At 44.3% G+C, this 21693-nt stretch overlaps 1 protein-coding gene across 4 annotated transcripts in view; it reads right to left on the bottom strand.

Annotated features, from left to right (window-relative positions):
• Nfkbiz (NFKB inhibitor zeta) overlaps nucleotides 1-18502 on the bottom strand; it is a 28100-nt gene extending 9598 nt beyond the window's left edge. For 2 of the 4 annotated variants that reach the window (XR_015632773.1, NM_001415136.1), the window contains 1 exon segment: nucleotides 866-1236. Coding sequence is in view for 2 of the 4 variants with exons in the window: in NM_001415136.1 (NP_001402065.1) it covers nucleotides 866-1151 (286 nt within the window). In the remaining 2 variants the exon portion in view is untranslated. 4 annotated transcript variants of the gene reach the window in all.
• Between the last annotated feature and the right edge of the window lie 3191 nt (nucleotides 18503-21693).

Below are 21693 nucleotides of genomic sequence, written 5' to 3'. Positions count from 1 at the left end.
AGACAACCAAATCTTGAGTGGCCACCAGTAGGAAACTGCAAGGAGTCATTCTTTAAAATAATTGCGATGAGAAGTTCCAACAACTGAAATAATTTAGGCAGTGTTTAAATCTACCCACAGCTGCATCCTGTTTTCCCCCAAATTATGCAACTCGGTTCGTGAAGAAAGGAAACCATGAAATCCGCAGCTAAAGGAAGGGCTTCGCTAGATGTAACTTTTCCATTCTCAAGCACACAGAGGAAACAAGACGGCAGAATTCTGAGCAGGCCTCTGAAACGCCATCATAAACTAAACTAAACGCAGAACACTAAGTCACTTTTCCTAACCCAGCTTTCCTCTATGTCCTGTTTCCTCTACGTTTCTTTTTCTTTATTCATCCCCACAAATATATTAGGTATAAGCGTGGCTTTAAATCCAGTTCCCAACGCTTTATCCTCTGCCACTGCTTCTCACTCAAGAGTTACAAGAAGAAAACTACTTCTCCATCAGCCCCCCAACCTCATAGTAGTATAATTATTTCTCAGAGGTTCTTGAGTTCAGGGGCGGGGGAGAAGTGAAGAGGGAAAGGATTATGAGATGGGAGGAAAGAGAATCCGAGACTCTCAAGTTCTTTCCCCCAGGAAGCCAGCGCCCTAGCCAGCAGGGGTCCTAGAAGCTGGAACCCATGGGCCCTGGGCTCCACAGTCAAGAACAACCTAACAGAATCAGGACGCCAATCTAGTCACTCATGACTACTTCGTGTCTGTCCCGCCGCTAAGGAAGTCGCAGGGGCCGCCTAACGTCTCGACTATCGGGGGGAGTCCCGCCCCATCCTCCCAGCGTGTGAACCCCGAATAGAGGGGCGCGGAGTCCCGCGGGTGGGTACCTTGCGGGCGCTCGGCGCGGGCGCCACCTCTCGGACGGGACTCCACGGCCCCGCAGGAGGACACGGAGGAAGTGGAGGAGAAATCGGAAGAGTCGGAGCCGGGCGAGCCGGGCGCGGAGGGAACCGCGGACAGGTAACCGGTGTCGCCGGCGCCGGGGGCGGAGGGAGGCGAGGCTCCGTAGAAGTAAGCGAGGTTGAGCGGGCTGGTCATGAGGCCGCAGTCGCCGGCCGCGTCCAGCAGCCCCTCTCCGCCGCGGCTGTCGTCCAGCAGCTTGTCCACGATCATGCTCCCAGGCTAGGCGCTCGGGGTCCCCAGACACCTGCGCCACCGGCTGGCTACGCGGTTGGCTGCGGCAGAGCCACTAGTACGTGCGCGCCCCGAGGCGGCCGCGCTATTTAACCGGCCGACCTCCTTTCCGCGCCCCGCCCGGCCATTGGCGGCGCCTGGGCTGCCTCCCGCCCCGCCTCCGGATGCGTCTAGTTTCCAGTAAAATGCCCGGGATGAGGCAATGTGCCCTCCGCCCTCGCCCCGCCCCGCCCGGGCCGACCGGTTGTTTTCCGGCGGCTCACCTGGAAACCCCGGCTAGCACCCGCGCCCCAAACCCCAGCTGGTGCCAGCTCCAAGCTTTCCCGGGTTGGCCTGCGCTTGGTGCACCGCAACCCAGGGGATCGGGGTCGGCGATGAGTCGCCTGTGCAGGGTCTGCGATCCCCGCGGGACGGCGGGAGCCCCGGGCCGGTTCGCGGAGCGGGAAGCCAGAGCCGTGCGTGCAGAGTTCAGTCTCCTCCGGTGCCTCCCAGCACTTAACCCGCCCCCAAACCTGGACGCGGTTGCCCACGGACTTTTCAGGCCTGGTCTCAATTTCAGAGCGCTTGCAGTTTTTCTAACTTCCTATCTGGGCCATAAGTATTTTTTTAATATACAGTATTGGAATAAACAGCAATGACCACCCTTTCGTATCCTTCAACACTACAGTCTTCTAGCAAAATGAATACACATACGTGCGTGTATATTTTTGTATGTTTTATATTATTTTTACGTACCATGTCATGTTTTATTCTGCGCAACTTGACCTTATGTCTGATAAGCACAGGGATTTTGATGTTTCTATCTTGAACACTTTTTTCAATGTTTATACTATGGCCGCAAATCCAACTAGCAAACCGTCAAGGGAAGTTTAAGGGTGAGAAAGAATGAATAAGTAAGTCTAAACTTTAAAGTAAAACATTTTATCCCGTAGGAATAAGGTATGCACGCACATATTAAAAGAAACTGACTATGGTTAAGCATCCTGAGAGGTACAACTTTCAGAGAACAGCCTAAAAACAGAGAGACTTTCTTGTGGAGAGGTGAGGGAGGTCAAGGAGGAAGGGGGAAGTCTTCTCAAAGGTGGCTTAGAGACGAGCCCTTAAGGATGGCCCTAAAGCCTTTGCAGGAAAATCACCAGCCAAGAATTATGGCCAGGAGTCAGGGAAGAATTCACAGCGCCTTTTAGAGTGCCAAAGGGAAGACAGCGTAAATGTAAAAGGTAACCTTCAGTGGAACACCTCCAGGGGCCAGCGAAGATACTAGAATTTTGATGCTCACTGAAGGAATGTGAAGGAATCTGAAGCAGGCAAAATCGAATCTGGAAACCGTTTTAGAGGTGATGAGACTGAGGGGAGTCCTAGTGGCCAGTCAGAATGAACTGCCATAGCCTAAGAAAAATAACCTAGCCTAGAAGAAGAAACAGTTGCAAAGCGGAAGGTGGAAATTTACATAAGTAAATTGCTCTGCTGGGCAGAATCCACAGATCCAGCATGGCCCATGAGGGGGTTGGGGGGAGGTACGCAGGCAGCCCACAGCACTACAGGGCTTGAGGCAGGTACTGAGCGTGATTAAAAGCACAGCTAAAATTAATATCAATAAAGTCTTACAGTTCGCACACCCGCTTGTTTTCTGGAAATAAACAAATATGGGGAAGTGAGGGGATTTGATTCCCTAACTGTTGGCTGTTTAGGCTCAGGTGCTGTGCTCAGGCAGCCTTGAGAAAAGAACGTCGGACATCTAACACTCCACACAGCCACCCGGCAGCTGCAGCCATGTGCTTCTAAAACACAGCTTCTCAGGGTGCAGCCTCTAGCCAGAACTGTCTCAAACAGACAGCCTGCACCAGACCTCCCCTCGGAACCTTTCCCACTCAGGCCAGGTTGAAGGCATGTCCCCTGCTAGTGGTCTCTGAGAGAGACTGCTGTGACTGCTGCAGAAGGGACAATGTTGTGATCGGTGTGACTACAACCCCTCCTTTGCAGGAAGGTCATAGGTGACTAGTGCAAACACTCCTTTTCTGGCTTATACAAGGAGCAGGCTGCCCCGCCCACAAGGGCTGCGACACCCAGTGGTTCTTCCTTCACACTGTTTCAATTAAAGGCCCTTGAGTGATGTTGCCTCCGGTTTTTGTGATTAAATTTTAAGTTCGCATACAAAAACAATGGGTGCCATTGTGGCACTTTTCTCTGTCATACTCTGTTCCAAGTCACCTCCTTCCCCCACTATCTGCCCCCTGTCCCCACTAGTTAGATAACCTTCTCCTAGAATGTTGGTTTTAACCCTCTGATCCATCACCACCTCTCTACCCTCCTTTCAGATCTTTTCTAGTTCTATTACACACACACACACACACACACACACACACACACACACACACACACGAATTGTCACAGTGATTAAAATCCTCATTCGTCTAACGTGGGTCTGACGCTGTTTTAAAGATGAAGATGAGAAGACCGGTCACCTTTAGGCTCAGATGCACTATCTGCATCTAAGGACAAAGGAAAAGACGAAAATAATGTATCATAAAGCTCTGTGACTCGTGGAGAGGAGAAACCTCTTCCAAAGTGACCTGAGGACACCCTGGCGGTGCAGACGTTAATAATTTACTTTCTTGTGTTTCATACAACAGAACAGTTCGAACTGTTTTTATGGTACCGGTGATGTTGTAACACCATCATCAGACCAGTAATCCAGAGTTCTAAAAATGGAACCGAATTTTGTGAGTGTAAGTGTAATGAACTTCCTTAATACTGTAAATAGTTTAGAACAGCATTTCGTATTTGAAATGGAGACGCCGGTGTCTAAGAGGGTGAGCTATTGTACTGTATTGGCAGAAGTGAGCGGGCAAGAAGGCAGTAATGTCTGCTCATTGATTTGCTGACAGAAAGGGGAGGGAGTCAGGGGAGAAAAAAAAGACAATACCGCCACTTGCAAATGGCATGGCAGCTCAGCAAACAGCAAACAGCTCTTGTGGAGAATTCTGCTTCTGCCTGAGAAAGTTCTACAGACTGTTCCTGCCATTCGGTCGAACTCACCTGATATTAGCCCAGTATCTCACATGAATGTCTGACTACAGATGCAACCGGTGTTGAGACATCTGAAATGTACACTCGCTTTTTGAATCTCAACTTAATGCTAGGGGTAAAAAAAAACCTTATGTTTCACTTAAGGAAGTCCTAGAGAGAATCATGGTTCTACAACAATACCAACCAACCAGAGCTCCCAGGGACTAAACCACTACTCAAAGTGGACACATGGACAGACCCATGGCTCCAGCTGCATATGTAGCAGAGGATGGCCTTATTGGGCACCAAAGGAAGGAGAAGCCCTTGGTCCTGGCAAGGCTGGAGCCCCCAGTGTAGGGGAATGTCAAAGGGGGTGGAAAGGGGGGTGTTTGGGGAAGGGAACACCCTCATAGAAGAAGGGGAGAGGGATGGGATAGGGGGCATATGGACAGGAAATCGGGGAAGGGAATAACATTTGAAATGTAAATAAAAAATATCCAATAAAAAAAAAGAATCATGGTTCTTTTGAAATGTTATTCATACTGATCCCTGAAATATGGGCCACATGAATTTTCTGTGTGGCAAAGGAAGAGACATACAAAGGTGTTTGTGGTACCTTGAGGTACTGTGATTGCCTTTAAGTGGTGAACAGTATGGCTTGCCATTGGTGCTAATCAAACACTGGGCTGTAAGTCATTGTCACAAAAATACCAACTTCATGTGAATGCCAAACCGGATATTCTGATTTCTTTTTAATTTCAAAGTAGATCTGCTCTATCAAGAAGAATATTTGATGACAAAGACAGAATTTAAGGTTTTTAATGAAAAAGTAGAATTTGAAGCGATCTCTGCAGATCTCCTGAGTTGGAGAGCCTCCCAATACTTAAAAACTTCTTTGATGAGGCCAGTGTGATGTTATTCACAAATATACATATGTGTGCGTATCGTTATACCCATGATAAAGCATTAGAAAATCTACACTCGATTAACTCTATGTTCCAGATGAACAATGCAAGACATTACCAAAACTCAACTACGGGTAAAAGAGCTATTCCGTACAAGCCAGACCAATGGATTTAATGAATCAAAACAAAAGTTAGCTGGGATCTAGGAATGTAGCTAGCTCAGTGGGAGAGCACTTGCCCAGTGTGAAAAAGGCCTTTGGCTTCAGTTCCCAAAAACACTCACACAAAAAGTCCTGAAAGCGAAGTGATACATACTTGAAATACCAGTGCTCCTAGGAGGCAGAGGTGGGAAGACCTAGAGTCCAAGACTACATAGCCTGGACTACATAGTGAGATCTTGGCTAGCCTTAGGTACATAGTAATGTCTCAAAAAAGAAAAAAAAAAAGTTGATTGGAATGACTTAAATATCAATCAATTTTTCAACACCTTTACATTCGAGGACTCAAACTAAGTAAGATTCCTGGGTTAAAAGTGCTTGCTCTTCTTACAGAGGGTCCAGATTCAGTTCCCAGAACCCACAACTCACAATGCACGACTACCTGTTACTCCAATTCCAAGGGACTGAACATGCTCTTCTGGACTCCAAGGGCACCAGGCACACATGGTATACATACACACACACACACACACACACACACACACACACACACACACACAAAACACTCATAAGTGTAAAATAAAAATAAATATTAAAAAAACAAATTGCACATTCAAAGACTCCTTTTGTGAAGTTGGGATGGTGTACACAGTCTCACTCCATAACAGAGACTGCCCTGGAAGTCACTCTATACCCTGAGATAAGTCCAAACTGGCTGCAGTTCTAGTGTCTCTGCCTCCCAACTACTCGGTTTAGAAGGATGGGCCACGTTTAACCTCACTTCCTTTCAGATACAGATAATGTGTATCTCTCAGCCGAGCCTTATATAAAGACATGAATACCCGTGCGCCAGAATTTTAATTCTAAAAGGCTTCTAAGGATATCCTTTAATGTACCACCCTTAATTCAGCATCTAAAACTTGAAGGTTTTGGTTGGGGGGAGGGGTTTGTTGCTGTCCTTGCTTTTAATAGAGACTCACTCTGAATTTCTACAAATAAGGAAGTTGTGTGTGCCACATTAAAAACAGCAATTCCAGAAATGTTTGGGAACCAAAAAAGAAGCCAGTATAGGTCATGTACAAAATAGACGTCGCCAAAGAAAGAATTAAAAATGATAGCCACAAAATATAATCTATACTTTCATACTGATACTGTCCGTGGTGGTTGTGATCCCTCCTGGAAGTCCATACACACTGAATACTGTGTTAGGTTATTTACATTCTATCTAGTGTACATAAGGATGGGAAAAATGGTCAAAGACAGAAGTGACGTCAATAAAGTCAACGGTCAAAGACTAAAATGGCGGCTAACAAGGTCTTGCCAACCACAGCCTGTGCTAGCAGATAAAATACAAGCATTCTTAGCCATGGTCGGAAAGAACGTAACCCTGATGTCAACAACAAAATCTGAGCTTTCTGTTATCAGAGATATGTGGGTTTAATACAGACTTAATCACGATCAGCGGAACAATCACCTCCCCTCCCCCAAAACCGCGTCTGTTTACATTTTCAGTATACCATGAGTCAGAAACTGGAGACCACAGGCTCTAAGCTAAACCCAACCCTTTGTGCAAAATGCTACCTAAAAATAGTTTTTACACTTTTCTAATCATTCGTTTTAAGTGCCTGTTTAAGTACTTACATAATATCCTCCATCTTCTCTCTTGGCCCTTAAAACCTCGAATCTTTCTATTTGACCTACTGTGGAAAAAAAAATTCCACCCTCTGATTTAAGCAGAGGCGCTTAGAGGTTCTGTGCTATGACTATAAAACATGCAAACCCAATTCTAGCAATTTCCAGTGATATGACCTTGGGCAACTCCCTTCATCTTTGAGTATTTCGGTTTATGCTCCTAAAAATTGAGAAAAAATAGAATTTAAACCAAATTTTAAATGTCATATGAGATCATATCAAGTGCAGGTAATATACTGGACATATTCTAGAAACTGAACAAATATTAATTCTCGTGTCATTTCTATACTTATTGTGAGTTAAGAGTAAACCTCTGTATCTCTGTGTCTGAAGCTAGAGAAGGAGGAATAGATTACACACAGAATGACCTGTCAGTCATAACTTGTCTCTGCATAGCACACACATGCAAACACTTTCACATTTGTGTCACTAAACTGGCACTGAGAAGGAGCGGGATGCCATTTAAAATATTGTACTGTTGAATTAATACATTAAAAAACTTAGAATGAACGATTCCTGAAGATGTACCAATCAGTGATGAGTCAGCAAATCAGCAATGAGTCAGCAAATCAGCGATGAGTCAGCAAATCAGCGATGAGTCAGCAAATCAGCGCTTCTCTCAACATTCTTCCATCTTTCCTGTATCCCAACATCACATCAAATTCCAGCTCCTGAATCTCATTCTAGATTTTACAGGCCTGTCCCATTACCTGCAGTGCAACCTCTTTGTCCACCTACATCAACCAATAAAGTACAGAGTTCCAGAGAAACCCAACAAACAGAGTAGAGTCTGGGGTGGCCGGGAAAAGAAGGGATAACAAAAAAAAAAAAAAAAAGGAAGGATGAAAGCAAGGTTTTGGGTTTTGGTTTGGTTTTGTTGGGCTTTTGGATTTTGTTTAGTTTCATATGTCCAAAGTCTCAGAATCCTTGATCAATGACTCTTGGCCATTTCCCCAAGTTTCCAGACTTGTATGACTCTTACCAACGGGTGCTCTGTGTCTCATACCCTCTTCACACTGGTCTGGGGCTCCTAGAATAATTCCCCAGTTGATTTCAATAGTTCCCCCTCCCCCACAAAAAGGAATTCCCCATCTGTTGAAGCACCCTCATTTAAATTCCCTCATCCAATAATTCTAGTGTCATTTATACCATTCAGACTGCTGAGAGAGGAGGACTGTCATAACAAGAGAACTCAAAAGTAGACTTAGATGTACCTTGTGCGGTTCCTTAGCAGAGACTGGAGTTGTTTTAAATGCCTGGCCAACCTACGGTTGTATTTTAGGACAACTCCATGGCCCCAATCCATAGCAGCAGCATTACTGAAGGAAACGTGTGGACAAGGGTGGCAGGCATACTTGTTATTTGTAAATGGGACTCTGGCTCCCACACAGCTACAATGAGGTAAGAGTCTAAGTCAAGTGTATCGAATAAAGGCGAGCTAACAGAATCCCGAAACTGACAGCTAACAACAACGTACACATAAACAGATAATCAGAGTAACCAGACTGCAGAAATGCCCTAATTTTTAGACAGAGTCACATCTAGTTTCTTAGAAGGAAACGCAGTAGCCGAGGAGGACACCCGTGATCTTTAGTCAAGGGGAAGAAGGCATCCGTCGGGGAAATGCAAGCAGAAACAAGACCAATGCTTCAAGCTGAGTCTTTTTGATTTGTGCCAGTGTTCATTTATCAAACAGCATTTGTTTTAAAAACAAAACAAAACAAACAAAAGCCTTCTGCAGGAAACAAAAAGACAGCATCTGGACTATAACCAACTGAAACCAATCTAAATTCTATCGGTCACAAAAGCTCACGTAGTCATCGATTCACGCAGTAAGTGCTTAAGGAGCAGGCACAGCCATCGCGACACTCTTCCGGGTGGCGTGCTGGGCAGTGCTGGACAGAAATGCAGTCTGTGTGCTTGCATTCACGGCTTTACATTCACGGCCGAGACGGAGAACAACCAAACTGCTGCATAGCAACGAAGGGCAAGTGGTCCGACGTGCATCCGGTAAGGTGAAGAAAGCCAGAAGGGCCGCTTCAGGTGGGCAGGGAAGCCTTCCTACTGACTCCCACACAAAGCATGTTGACCCCTGAGACTTCTGGTTTGGTCTGGTTTTGTTGCTGTTGTTGTTGTTGTTGTTGTTGTTGTTTTTTAAATCTCACTCTTCCTGAACTTTAAACATCACCCACAAGCTCCTCTCTGACCTGAGTCAAGCCTCCAGGTGCTGAGGCTGATCTTCCCTCCAACTCCCAATCCCGTGCTGCCACAAGTGTGACTGACAGCTGTCTAACCTATGGGAGACAGCTCAAGTGGTATAGACAGGAAGAACTTAGTCCACTCTCTAGAACATATGTAAGGAAATGTCAAGTGCGGTAGCACACATACGTGTGCACACATACACGAATGCATGTACAGACCACACACAGAGAGACACACAAAGATGGACAGCACCAAGTAGAATAACCCAAGCCTGTGCTCAAGCTTCCATATGCACACACATGCATACCTCACACATATGTGCATGCACACACAAATATGTACATATAGGCATACAAAAGAAAGAAGGAAGGAAGGAAAGAAGAAAGAAAAAAAAGATGATCCAACTCATTTTTCCTCTTTGCACCAATATACCCATCAAACGACCATCTTCATGATCTATGGAGATGGCCTCGTTTTGATTTTTTTTTTTTTTTTTTTTTTTTTTTTTTTGCAAGTACAAAACCCTGAGTGCAAATCCGTAGCACTTAAGCCCTGGCATTGGGAGGTTAAGACGGCGCATGTTGAAAGCTGTCAATAGCCAGCCCAGCAGAAATGGCAAGTTCTGATTCACTGAGAAACCCTGACTCAAGGCTGAATGAACGGCAGACATCAAAAGGAATATACCTAAAGTCCTACTCTGGCCTCTGCGTGTGCCTGCACGCACCTGCTCGTCCAAAATGCATTCACCGTACACACCCTACCTTTCCAGAAATTTCTAAACAACTTAAAGGCATGATGCTTTCTCTCCCTCGTTTCACCATAAGAAAGTTTTAATAGTTCCTTCTCCAAAGTGGCCCCTATCCACCCCTTTGTACTCGTTCAGCTGGACGACTCAGGAAATGGCTCAAAGGGCAAAAAGGCACTTACTGTCAAGCCCAAAGACATGAGTTCAGTCTCGGGACCCACATATAAAAGGAAAGAGCAGACCCTCAAAAGCTGTCTTCTGACCTTTACACATACACCATAGCACACACATGCCAACACTCTTACACACACATGCATACACACAATAAATAAAAATAAATAATTTAAAATTATTAATAATAATAGCAACTAGAGAGGATGTGGAGATGGGTGAGTGGTTAAATTGATTCCTGTGCAAGCATAAGGTTCTGAGTTCAGGTACCAGGCACACATGTAAAGCATCAGTGTATGGCATACAGGTCTAGGATCCCAGCATAGGAGGCAAAGACTCCTGGGGCTCTCTGACTAGCCAATCTAGCTGAATTGGTGTGCTCCAGGGTGAGTGAGTGAGCCCCACTGAACCGTCAATATATAAGGTAGAGAAGTGATTGATGAAGACACCCGTCCTCACAAATAAATGAGTAGACAGACAAAAGGAGCTGGAAGTTTTGGAAGGCAGATCTGCTCAGCTGCTGGACCCATTGCTAGATGAAACCAATCATCCCTAAGCCTGATTCCGCATCCTCAGAAAGGTGGGGCTATCAAACCAGCCATCGATTCTATGACAATCTGAACTGCCTACCATCCCAGCACCAGAGCATTCCTGTGTTGATGTCATATGCTCCAGGACTTCAAAAATAAGATGATAGTTGGAGACAGGCCTTTACAGATAAGATAAGGAAAAGTAAGGTCTAAAGGAGCTGTATTCCAATTAGCATCCAATTAGCGTAAACAGCGTCTTAAAAGGCACCAGTGATGTGCACAAAGAAAGGCCCTGTGCAGGAGCCATGTGCACAAATATGGAGAAGGATCCATGGCAAAGTGAGCGAAGAAGCCTCAGGACAAGTCAAACTTGCTGGGCCTAACTCTGGACTTCCTGTTCCCAGAACAGTGTGGGAATAATATGGGGTTTGGTTGGTTGGTTGGTTGTGTGTGTGTGTGTGTGTGTGTGTGTGTGTGTGTGTCTGTGTCTGTGTCTGTGTGTGTGTACATGTATGAGTGGACCTATACATGCAGGTATGAGTGGAGGCCAGAGTATCCGTTTTGAGTGTCATATCTCAGACACCATACACCTGGGTTTGTGTTGTGTTGTGTTGTGTCGTGTTGTGCTGTGTTCTGTTGTACCGTGTTGAGAAAGGATCTTTCTTTGGCCTACAGCTCATAGAGTGGGCTAGGCTGGGCTGGCCATTAAGCCCCAGGGATCACTGTCCCTGCCTCCTCATGACAGGATTACATGACCCCCATGCCCAGCATTTTTTTAAACATGGATTCTGGAGATGAAACTCGGGTTATATAGCAAGCATTTTACCAACTGACCTTCTCTGGAACACTAAATTTCTGTTTGTTTGTTTGTTTGTTTGTTTGTTTGTTTGTTTGTTTGAACAGCTTAATCAGGGAATGCTTCACTGTAACTTTGGCAGCTAATTCTCAATTCCAGTATATTTCTCTCCTCATAACACACATTAGACAACAGCACATTGATTCTTGCTACAAGCTTTTATCCAAGCTAACATTCTCCCCTGTAATAGTTTTCAACCTTTGCCTGAAATCATAGGGTTTTCAAGAAAAGCAGACTTTGGTCCAAATCCCATCCAAAAACTTAATAACTACCTACTATTACTTGTGCCCCCTGGACAACTTTTCTCATCCTTAAAATATGTATTTAACTATTTTTGGTCGGTGTATTGGTTAAATGAGGTAGTATATATGATATGTTTAGCACACCGACGATGGTAGTTGTCATTATTATTATTTTTCAAATCTGTGTTTGATACTTGATAGTTAAATATTCTGACATCTCTGGCTCGCCAGCCCAACTTGAAGGAAACCTACGAAAAAGGGGACAAGCTTGAAGTCAGGCTCAGAGCTTTGGCTCCATGGAAACGGTGGGAAGTTGGTGCGATGGGACATGGGGAAGCCATTCGGGACTTCTGAGCAAAGCGAGAGCATTAGAGGCAGCAGCTGTGTGCGTGTAGGCAAGTGGGACACTGTAGCAGTCAGAGTCGTGGCCTGGAGTGGGACCCACAGAGTTGGAAAGAAGATGCTCTACGGGGAAATGAATCACAAGTGCAATCCACAGGGCTGACAATGGACTGAACATCACAGCAGGGACAAGTAGGGCCACGGCAAGGCTGACAGTGTAGGGTACATCATGGGCAGAAATAAGGAAGGCAGGTGGAGAACAGGGGAGTGTGTTCCGCCTCTAGCCTGCATCTCACCTGTCCCCTGCCAAGGATCAGAGCAGTCACTGCCCCACCAATTTCAAGAAGGCATCTCACACCTACGCAGGATCCTTCACAAAAGGCTACTTACATTTTTAAAGAGAACCCGAATCCATAACTGGACCAGTAGGTATGATGGGGCCATACCTTAGAGGATGTGAAAGCAGGCTTTGGAACTGCTTTAATCCGGATTCTATCAGTCGGTCCAGCAGTTGAGCAGGAGAAATGTTTTCCAAAACTTTCAGTTCATATTTTGTCTCTCTAATCATTTATTTGTGTGGAGGGGGGGTCTTCTTCAATCACTTCCCTTATATACACACAGTTTGGGCTACCATAAACCTTGGAGCTTAGACAAACAAATGCAGCATATTGAAAGTGTCCCATGAATGTTGCCACCACATGGTACCTCCTGGGTTACAAGCCAACTGTAATCTGTCACCGTGCCCTAGATATTTAATTAGCCTTGCGTGTAAGAATCTCTCTTATCTTAACGCTGGGTTCTGTTCAACACCACAAGTAAACAAACAAAAATGTTCTCCTTGGTTGTTCAAGAACTATCAAACTTTGGCACAGCGATGACAAGGTTGGAAGACCCTGGTCCATCTGCCTCTGCGATCAAGTTTGATCTGACATGACACTAACGATTTCAAGAGTCAGTTCATCAGCCTGGCACAAAATTGGATCTTCAGATTCCTCTAACCCTTGTCTCCCACCTCATATTGAACCTTCTCTGCCCTTAGCAGTGGTCAAAAGCAAAAGGCCATTATAGCTTTCCCAAGAGCTCGCTGTTGACAGCTATTCCAACTAGATAGTGAGCCATTTTCAGTGTTTCTCACACTGTGGTGTCTGAGAAAGAAGAACTCATGGAGCACCTCTGTATTGTGAATGTGCAGGTGAGGAAATGGGGGTTAAAGAAAGGAGGTGGGGTGAAGTCAGAGACACCCAATTCCTACCCTCTGGGTTCTCTCCATTCACCTCCACACATAGGCCTAGCACTGCATCCATGAGTTGCCCTGTAGCTCTGACCCCGTTAAATCTCTGGGAAACCTCCCAGGATTTCTTTTGAAGTTGGTATTCTGGTGGCAAGGGGTCCAAATGTTTTAAAGGATCCCGGTGTATATGGAATCCAGCACATTACCCCAGTGGTTTTCATTGGTACAGTTGTTTCAAAAGTGTAGGGAGATGTTAAGGAAGCTTTTGGTCTCCGATCACTGTGGTGCTGAATGCAGACTCACTCAGTGCTATTCTCACTCACTCTATTCCCAACTCAGTTATCAATTGTTGACTTGCATTCACGATGCACATAACTATTTATTCACTCTCCCCAGCCAAACACTGCAAAATGAGTTATGAAGAAATAGGCAGGGCTGGCAAGATGGCTCTGTGAGCAAATGTGTTTGCCACCAAGCCTAATGACATTAGTTGGAGCCCCAGAACCCACATGGTAGGAGACCCCAGAGCCTACAGGGTGTACTCAGACACACACACACACACACACACACACACACACACTATATATATATATATAGTATATACCTACAACCATATGTGTGTATGTTATAAAAATTTAAATTAATAAATTAAATTTAATAAATATTTAATAAAATTAAATAAATAAAATTAAATAGATAAAAGAATAAAATGATCACGGCATAGGCACTTTGAAAACTAATATGTCAGAGCTTCAAAAAGTTATACACAGGCCCAGCAAAATGGCCCTGTAGGTAAATCACTTGCTTCAGTGAGTTCAAATGCCCAAAACTCACAGTGAAAGGGGAGAGAACTGTTCTCTGAAAGTGGTCATCTGGCTTCCACAGTAGCATGCACACACCCAGACAATAATAAACATTTAAATCAGCTTCAAAAGTTATATACGAAATTGCCGTATGATCTGGCAATTTGGTTTCTGGGTATCCAGCCAAAAGTACTTAAAGCAAGGACTTAAACAGATACTTGTCTACACAGGCTCATGGCATAAAGCTCACAACTCTGATGTCACGTATAATTTTAACTTAGTTTTTGAAGTATTTTGAAATATTTAAAGGTATACTGCAAGAAAACTTCTCTTGTGGAGGGAAAAATAGAGGTGACTCCTTCCTTGATGGCCAACACTTTTAAAATACTTGACAAAGTTGGAGACAGAAGATTGTGACAAAGAGACAAGCAACCAGAGAAAAGTTGTGAATGTCGCTTGAGTGAGCGCACAGACCATTTACAGTGGGGTATCCTGCTGTTGTTTTTGCACTTTTGCATACCCTATCGAGGGTTTCTAACACATTCCTTTCCTAAGCACCCCCTCATTTAACACTGCAGATGTTCTGCACGGGCATCCAAATGTCACGGCTGCTTGCAGGGCTCGTGGAGGCTGTGCATTGTAATAGCTTAAGATTTCTCCCTCAAAAAGGCCAAAAAGGTCACAAAAAGAAATGAGATTTGCCCTTTCGGAGTGATGTTACCACTTGGAAAAATGCACAAATTAAAGCACTGAACCCCTCTCCAGGGGTGCAAATTCAAGAAACCAAATTTAACCAAAATAATCAGAGGGATGGAGGAGAGTGGTTGTAAATTACTCCATACACTGTGTTTTGGCTATCCAAGTAGACTCGTTCATTTCCCCCCACTAAGTGACACCACTGAGCCTGTAGAAAACGCAGGCTAGAAAGAGTCTACAAGACGAGACGTTTCTGGAAAGTCTAAGAGACATTTCTACAAAAGGCCCGGAGAGCAGATATGTACATGTTCTTATACATTGCCTCATGGAGGCTACCCATGAAAACAGATCACCCAGTCTATTAGCTCACTCTGAAACATCAGAGATGGTGCAGACAGGCGAGTGGGTTTACCCGAGGCTCCCTCATAGACAGCAGCAGTGGGTGCTGTACTAGAGGGAAACGAAATGTTCTCCCAACGGTTATCTTTCCAACATGGAGGAAAAGGTCCTGAGAGGGGCAAAAGGAGATTGGTGACAGGATACCTCTTCCTATAATCTCTGTTACTGTTTCCAAAAAAGGACATAGAAAGTAAACGGCCAGCTCTTATCAAATCCTGAGGCTCCACTCTGAGGTATAAAGCACTTCCCTGTGGTCGCCTTCACATGTGAATTATCATGCCGGTTAGCAAGCAGAACTACATCAGTTAACTACGAGCGGAGAGTAGGTGGTAGCCACGACTCAACCAAGAAGTAGAAGAGTCCTTGGGAAAAAGCTGCCCGGTCCCATTGGCACATTTATGTAAATGGCCTCTCCCACTGGCACATTCGTGTGACTGGCCTGGTGGCAAATCTAGGTTCTACCATTTAATTCTATCTGGGGGACTCTGAACCGCTCAGTTCTCCTGGGTCCATGAAATCTGAGTACACCGTCCTCCAAATGGTAATAGGAGGGAAAGCTGGGCTCTTGCAAGTTCAGTTCCCTAAGACAAGTGTTTATGAATGTTAATTTCAAGTCCAGTATTTGCTGCATGACATACTTGGGGGCCTCACAGCTCCAAACGGAAGGAACAGAAAGTGCTTTGATCAGAAACCACAGATGTGAGCTCAAATGAGTTTCTTCACCCATTCAGACATGATGCTCTCTGAGCCGGTGAAAGATTTCATAATCCTGAAACTGTCAGTCAGCTGAGGGCTGGAATCCCCTCTTAGATGTGTTCGTGGCCTCCTCTCATGAAAACAATGGAAATTCAATATATTTATTTTGTAAAAAACCCCAACCCACCAAAAATTTTAGTTCATAAATCACAATTATCTGCTTGTAAGTAAACTCCAAAATTCAGTTAAATTAAGAGCTATGCAAACCTTAGAATTCTCTGAATAAAACACCCATTTCCCATACTGATGATACCACCCAAGACAGAAGTAATGCTTGGATGCCACTAAGAAACATTCCCCCGCTCACCCTCTGGACTTCAGCATCAAGCCACAATCAAACGTGAAGTTCAGCATGGGCCTCAGGATCTTCTTGGTAAGCTGAAGGCAAGAGACCAAGAGGCCACAGATCAGTGTCAGTCAGTAACCAAAAGGAAACAGTCTTCGGGAGTGATTTGTAGGTGATCTCTGAACAATCAGAGAGCCTTCCTGGAGATCATCTTCCAAGGAGACTGAAGCTCTTAGGAAAGTTACTTTCTGGGTTCTGAGAACGGGATCTTTTTCAGGACAAAGAAAAAAGGGGCAGGTTTGTCCCCCCTTCCTTCCTTCATAAGCCAAAATGGTCAGTATCTTAATAGCAGTTATGCTGGCCCTGGCCCTACCTGTAACCTAGGCAGAACGTCACCAAGTACACAATCACAGTCTGTGTTGTGCACTGACTTCCTACAGGGACTCATCTTAGATTGACTTCTGTCCCTTCACCTGTACCCTGCCCAGCTGTGTCTTTAAACTGAAAAGCGTTAGAGAGATGCTGGAGGGAATAGAAATCACATTGTATTATTCTCAAGCCAAATTAAAAAAAAGTTTATGTGACATGCTGCTTAAGCTTTCTGTACCAGGGATAACTACAGTAGTGAATGGGCCTGGGATGCTTTTCCTTTTTGTTATCCAAACAATCTATTGTCCAACAGTGGTTCTCAACTCTCCCAATGCTGTGACCCTTTAATACCCTTCCTCATGTGTGATCACCCTGAACTATAAAATTGCTTCTGTTGCTACTCCATAACTGTAATTTTGTCACTGTTATGAATCATAATGTAAATATCTGATATGCTAGATATCTGATATGTGACCCCTGTGATAGGGTCGTCCAACCTCTCCAAAGGAGTTGCCACCCACAGGTTGGGAACCATTGAATTAAGAGAAACAAACAAACAAACAACAACAACAACAAAAAATTCCACCCAACTAGGTACTTATTTTTTAGAGACCAGATTCAAATTAAGAGTATATTGCCAAGTGTTTAAAATTTACATAGTAAATGCCACATCCTCTTTGGGCCAGCCCCTTTGCCTGATACAGTCAGTTCACTAAGGCCTGCATAGAGATCTTCTAATCCATCTAGAAACATGCTTTCACGTGGACAAATCTTTTAAACATTTCAGGTTATGAACCTGTAGGTTCTGTCAAGCCATCAGACCAACAGTTTCCCTCATTCATAAAATGGCCATTCATAAATTTTAGTTTTATAGAGGTAATGTGAGAATTATCTAGGGTATGCTACAAAACATATCAGTCTACTCAAGATATATTTCCCCATAAAGATGCCGTTTCATAAAGCCAAGTGTGGCCACACATGCCTTTAATTCCAGCACTCAGGAGGCAGAAGCAGGAGGGTATATGAGTTCAGAGCCAGCCTGATCTACAGAGTGAGTTCCAGGACAGCCAAGGTTACATAGAGAAACCTTGACTCACAAAAAAAAAAAAAAAACAACAACAACAACAAAACACACACACACACACACACACACACACACACACACACACACACACACCACAAAACAAAAAATATAGTTGCCTGTTTACCTTTATGAGAAAGTATACCTTTAAACCCACCCACCAAACGTCCTGGGAAATTACCTTAGGGTACCACCATTTTCATCACCAGCTTAAGATAAATTCATACATTAGATATTCAAAGTCACCACTGTCCCCACAATATTTTGCCACAAAGCAAACGTTACTACTTTATAAACAGCAGACATCTAGCTCCCAAGGAAGGAACAGGTGAAAGGAACCGGTTGAGGACAGCTTAGTTCTTTAGATAGCTTTTCATATTGAATATCAAATAATAAAAGTATACCTTTGTATTTGAAGATTCAAGTCACACAAATACGTAAAAGCAAATCAACTGTTTCCAGCTGTAAGCAGCGATAATGCCCCCAAGTACGTGAGAGCATCAGAAGACTGATGGGTTTCCTTTTGAGGTTACATGATAAAGAACAGTTAAGCAGCCTTTCTCTAGAGCTCGCCGTCTGACCTCGTGGCAAGAGGAGGCCAGTCCTTGGCCCTGGCCTCCTTTATAGTGCTGGCTTTCTTCTTGCCAGCTAAGTGGGCAGAGGGGGGCGGGGAAGCCCAGCACGCCTAAAATACACCCTATGCTCATCCTCGGGTTCGATCGGGGGGTGCGTGGGCACCGAGAAGGGCCGGAGGAGGCGAGGCGGGCAGTGAGGACTAAGTTTGTGGACTTTTTCCACACGCTGGAAATTCCCAGGCCAAAAAGATACCGACCGGAGTCCCGGACATTCCCCGCGAGGGCGATCCCCAAGACCCGGACTGGAACCGCACGGAGGACTGAAGCCCCACAAAGCTGTTTTTAGGACGCCTGCCCCAGTGTCCCGGGAATCTAGGGGATTAGGCTTCCTGGTTAGAGTCGCCTCCACGAATTTTGTGTTTTCACTGTGGCTTCCTAGACGTGCAAACGGAACGGTCTGGAGGATTACTTCCCCCAGTTGAGTTTGGCGAGCATGGCAGTCAGAAAGCGGCATCTCTGTTGTGTGTTCCTAATTTGTACCATAAATGATGCAGGGCTCATTAGCTGGATGTCCGCTGGCACAGGTGATGGGGAAGCGGTCCTAACTGCTGGCGAGCCATTGCACAACACTGAAGGGGTTTCTCCTGACAGCATCCAGTTTCGCTGCTCAGTTTTGGAACCCTCATTACAGTGATTTCAAAACCGTTTTCTTCTTTTCTTTCATCATCTCCAGGCATTCGTTGTTACAGTCTAGTTTTGTGATTACGTAGGAAACATCCCCCCTGTCCTATTGGGGCAGCAAGAATGTTAAGTTCGTCTACATCATCAGTTCAGATCCCTAAAGCTCAAGAGACCTGACTACCCCTCGTTTGATTAAAAATAAATAATAAAAAGAAAATTCTGTATGGGTGTAATGCATCTCGGTTAGCATATTTTAAAAGGTAAAATGAGCTTCTGCCAGTTCTTTCTCAGAGAAGCCCACAAAAATCCGTATTTAAAATGCCATTTTGGCAGTGGCAGTGGGTGGGGGGCACTTTTAATCTTCATTGTGTGAGGAATGACAAGAATAATAAATTCATATGTTGAACCAAAATTTCCTTTATACAAAGTACTAAAATACAATTGCATTTCTCAAATGAAGGGATCAGTATACAGTTGTAGTCATTAAGTAACCTAAGTTAAATGCTATACATTAAAGAGAAACATCAATGAGGCAAATGTATGAATGAAGACACTCCTGAACTCCCCCATTTCCTCGAGCATCAAAAACCACCAATCTTTTAGTCCTTTTCTTGTACATTATTCTGTATCCACATTCTCTGCATCTGATTGGATCTCCGGATTTTATTTCATTTTCGGTGCTTTGGTGGTTGAGCATCTTTCTGGGTGTCCATTGTTAGTGCCTCCGCAGCTCAAAGTAGCGTCCCTTCTCTGAGAACGCAAAAGCGCCTTCCTTCTGCTAAAATGCCATTTAAGAAAAAATATTATAAAATTGTAAAGGTAAGTGCATTTGAAAGAATGGGTTAAAAACTCAACTGATGATGCACATTTTTGGCTCCCCTAGTTTCTATGTCTTAAACTTCTACCTCAACCGCTCTCTGGTCCTCCACCACCGGCCATCTACCCCAGGATTCCCAGGTGCCCCCAGCACTCGGGTACTACCCACCTGCTTTGAAAGAAACAGCAATCCAAAACCGTGTTTATTGCCCGCCCATGTCGCAGCTGTCCTGAGTGCACTAAACCTGAACTGTAGAATAGCCCTAAATCTTCCCCAGCTGTGGAGGAGACCGGTCCCTCGCGGGTCTCTTTCCCTGTCCCTCTCTGTGAGTGTCATTCTCTTCATCTGAGTCCAGAAACACAGGACTCACTTCGTTTTGTTTTTGACAGAAGCAATTTCCCCTCCCTCCTCTCCTCCTCGGCCCCTCACCCTCACCCCACCCACTCCTCCTCAATTTCTCTTCAGAAAAGGGCAGGTCCCGCATGGATTTCAACCAGTCATGGCTTCTCAAGCTGCAGTAACACTGGGCACCTCTCCTACTGACGCTGGAGGGGGCAACCCAGTAGGAGGAAAGGGCCCCAAAAGCAGGTAACAGAGTCACAGACAGCTCTTGCACCCACTGCTAGGGGTCCCACATGAAGGCCAAGCTACACAACTGTAACATATATGCAGAGAATTAGTGCCATGCAGGCTCCCAGGTTGTCGGTTCAATCCAGGAGACTCACTTTTTCTTGTATCACATGAACATGTAAAGGCTTACCATATTTGTTCTTGCCAAGGACTCTGATTTCTCAATCTGAAACTTATCTCTAGTCAGGAAAATCTGTCAAGTGGCGCATACACACACACACACACACACACACACACATATATTCATTCGTATATATATAAAATCATATATATGTATATATATGATCGTATATATGGCATTTTTTTCTGAATGTTAAATGGATCACATACATTGGAAACATGAAGTCTGTTCTATATATGCTAAATTATTTTTAAGTTCATGTATACATGTGAAGTGTATGTGCAAGTGAGTGCTGGTGTCCACAGAGGCCAGTGGAGAGGGACTAGACATCCTGGAGCTGGAACCACAGGCATCTGTGAGGCTCCTGGCAGCAATGCTGAGAACTACACGTTGGACCCTCTCCAAGAGCAGCACACACTCTTAACTGCTAAGCCGTTTCTCCAACTCCCAGAAAGGTTGTTTTTAATAGGATAACATGTAGGGAGTATAATTCCCACAGAATGTTCTTATTATGGGCTTTTCCTGTCACAATGCAATAGGAAATCAATCATTGCAGCTCAGTAACATATACATTATTATATATTATAATAATATATATATAATGTGTCATGTCGTGCTGAGAATTGAACCCCTCTGCAAGAGCAGCAACTTCTCCTAACTGCTGTCCCATTTCTCCAGCCCTACACATTCATATTTCATTTCAACAAAAATGTGTATAAGCCAATTTTAATATTTTGCTGCAAGCCCAAACATCCAACCATAATGAACAATTGATATAGTAAAAATGTTACTAGATATACAATTTTAGGCAGACCATTATAATTACTAAGGCTATTTAACATATAAAAATATTTAGACTGTAAGTTAAATTTTTTAAAGGCCCAAATTGCATGTCCTCTGTGATTCTAACCCCATCAATTTGGGTGCTAGGACTAATTATATTAGAATCTGTGGGTGCTCAACTCCATTATAGAAAAATGGCATATTATTTGTGTATAATAAGCAACCCTCCCATATACCTTAAATCATTTCTAAGCTACTTACCATACTTGATAATATGGAAATGTTAGTAACTAGATGTTACACTTTATTATTACATAGAGAGTGACATAAAACGTCTGTACACGTTTAGTACAGATGCGATATTTTCCCAAATGTTTTTTATCTGAAGTTGGCTGAAGCCAGTGATATGGAACCTAGAGATAAAAAGGATTGATTGTATAT

The sequence above is a fragment of the Rattus norvegicus genome, chromosome 11 (genome assembly GCF_021556685.1).
Source record: "Rattus norvegicus strain SHRSP/BbbUtx chromosome 11, alternate assembly SHRSP_T2T, whole genome shotgun sequence".
NCBI classification, from domain to species: Eukaryota; Metazoa; Chordata; class Mammalia; order Rodentia; family Muridae; genus Rattus; species Rattus norvegicus.
The sequence above is the reverse complement of the archived record's forward strand: the minus strand, read 5'-3'. Positions and strand labels throughout refer to the sequence as shown.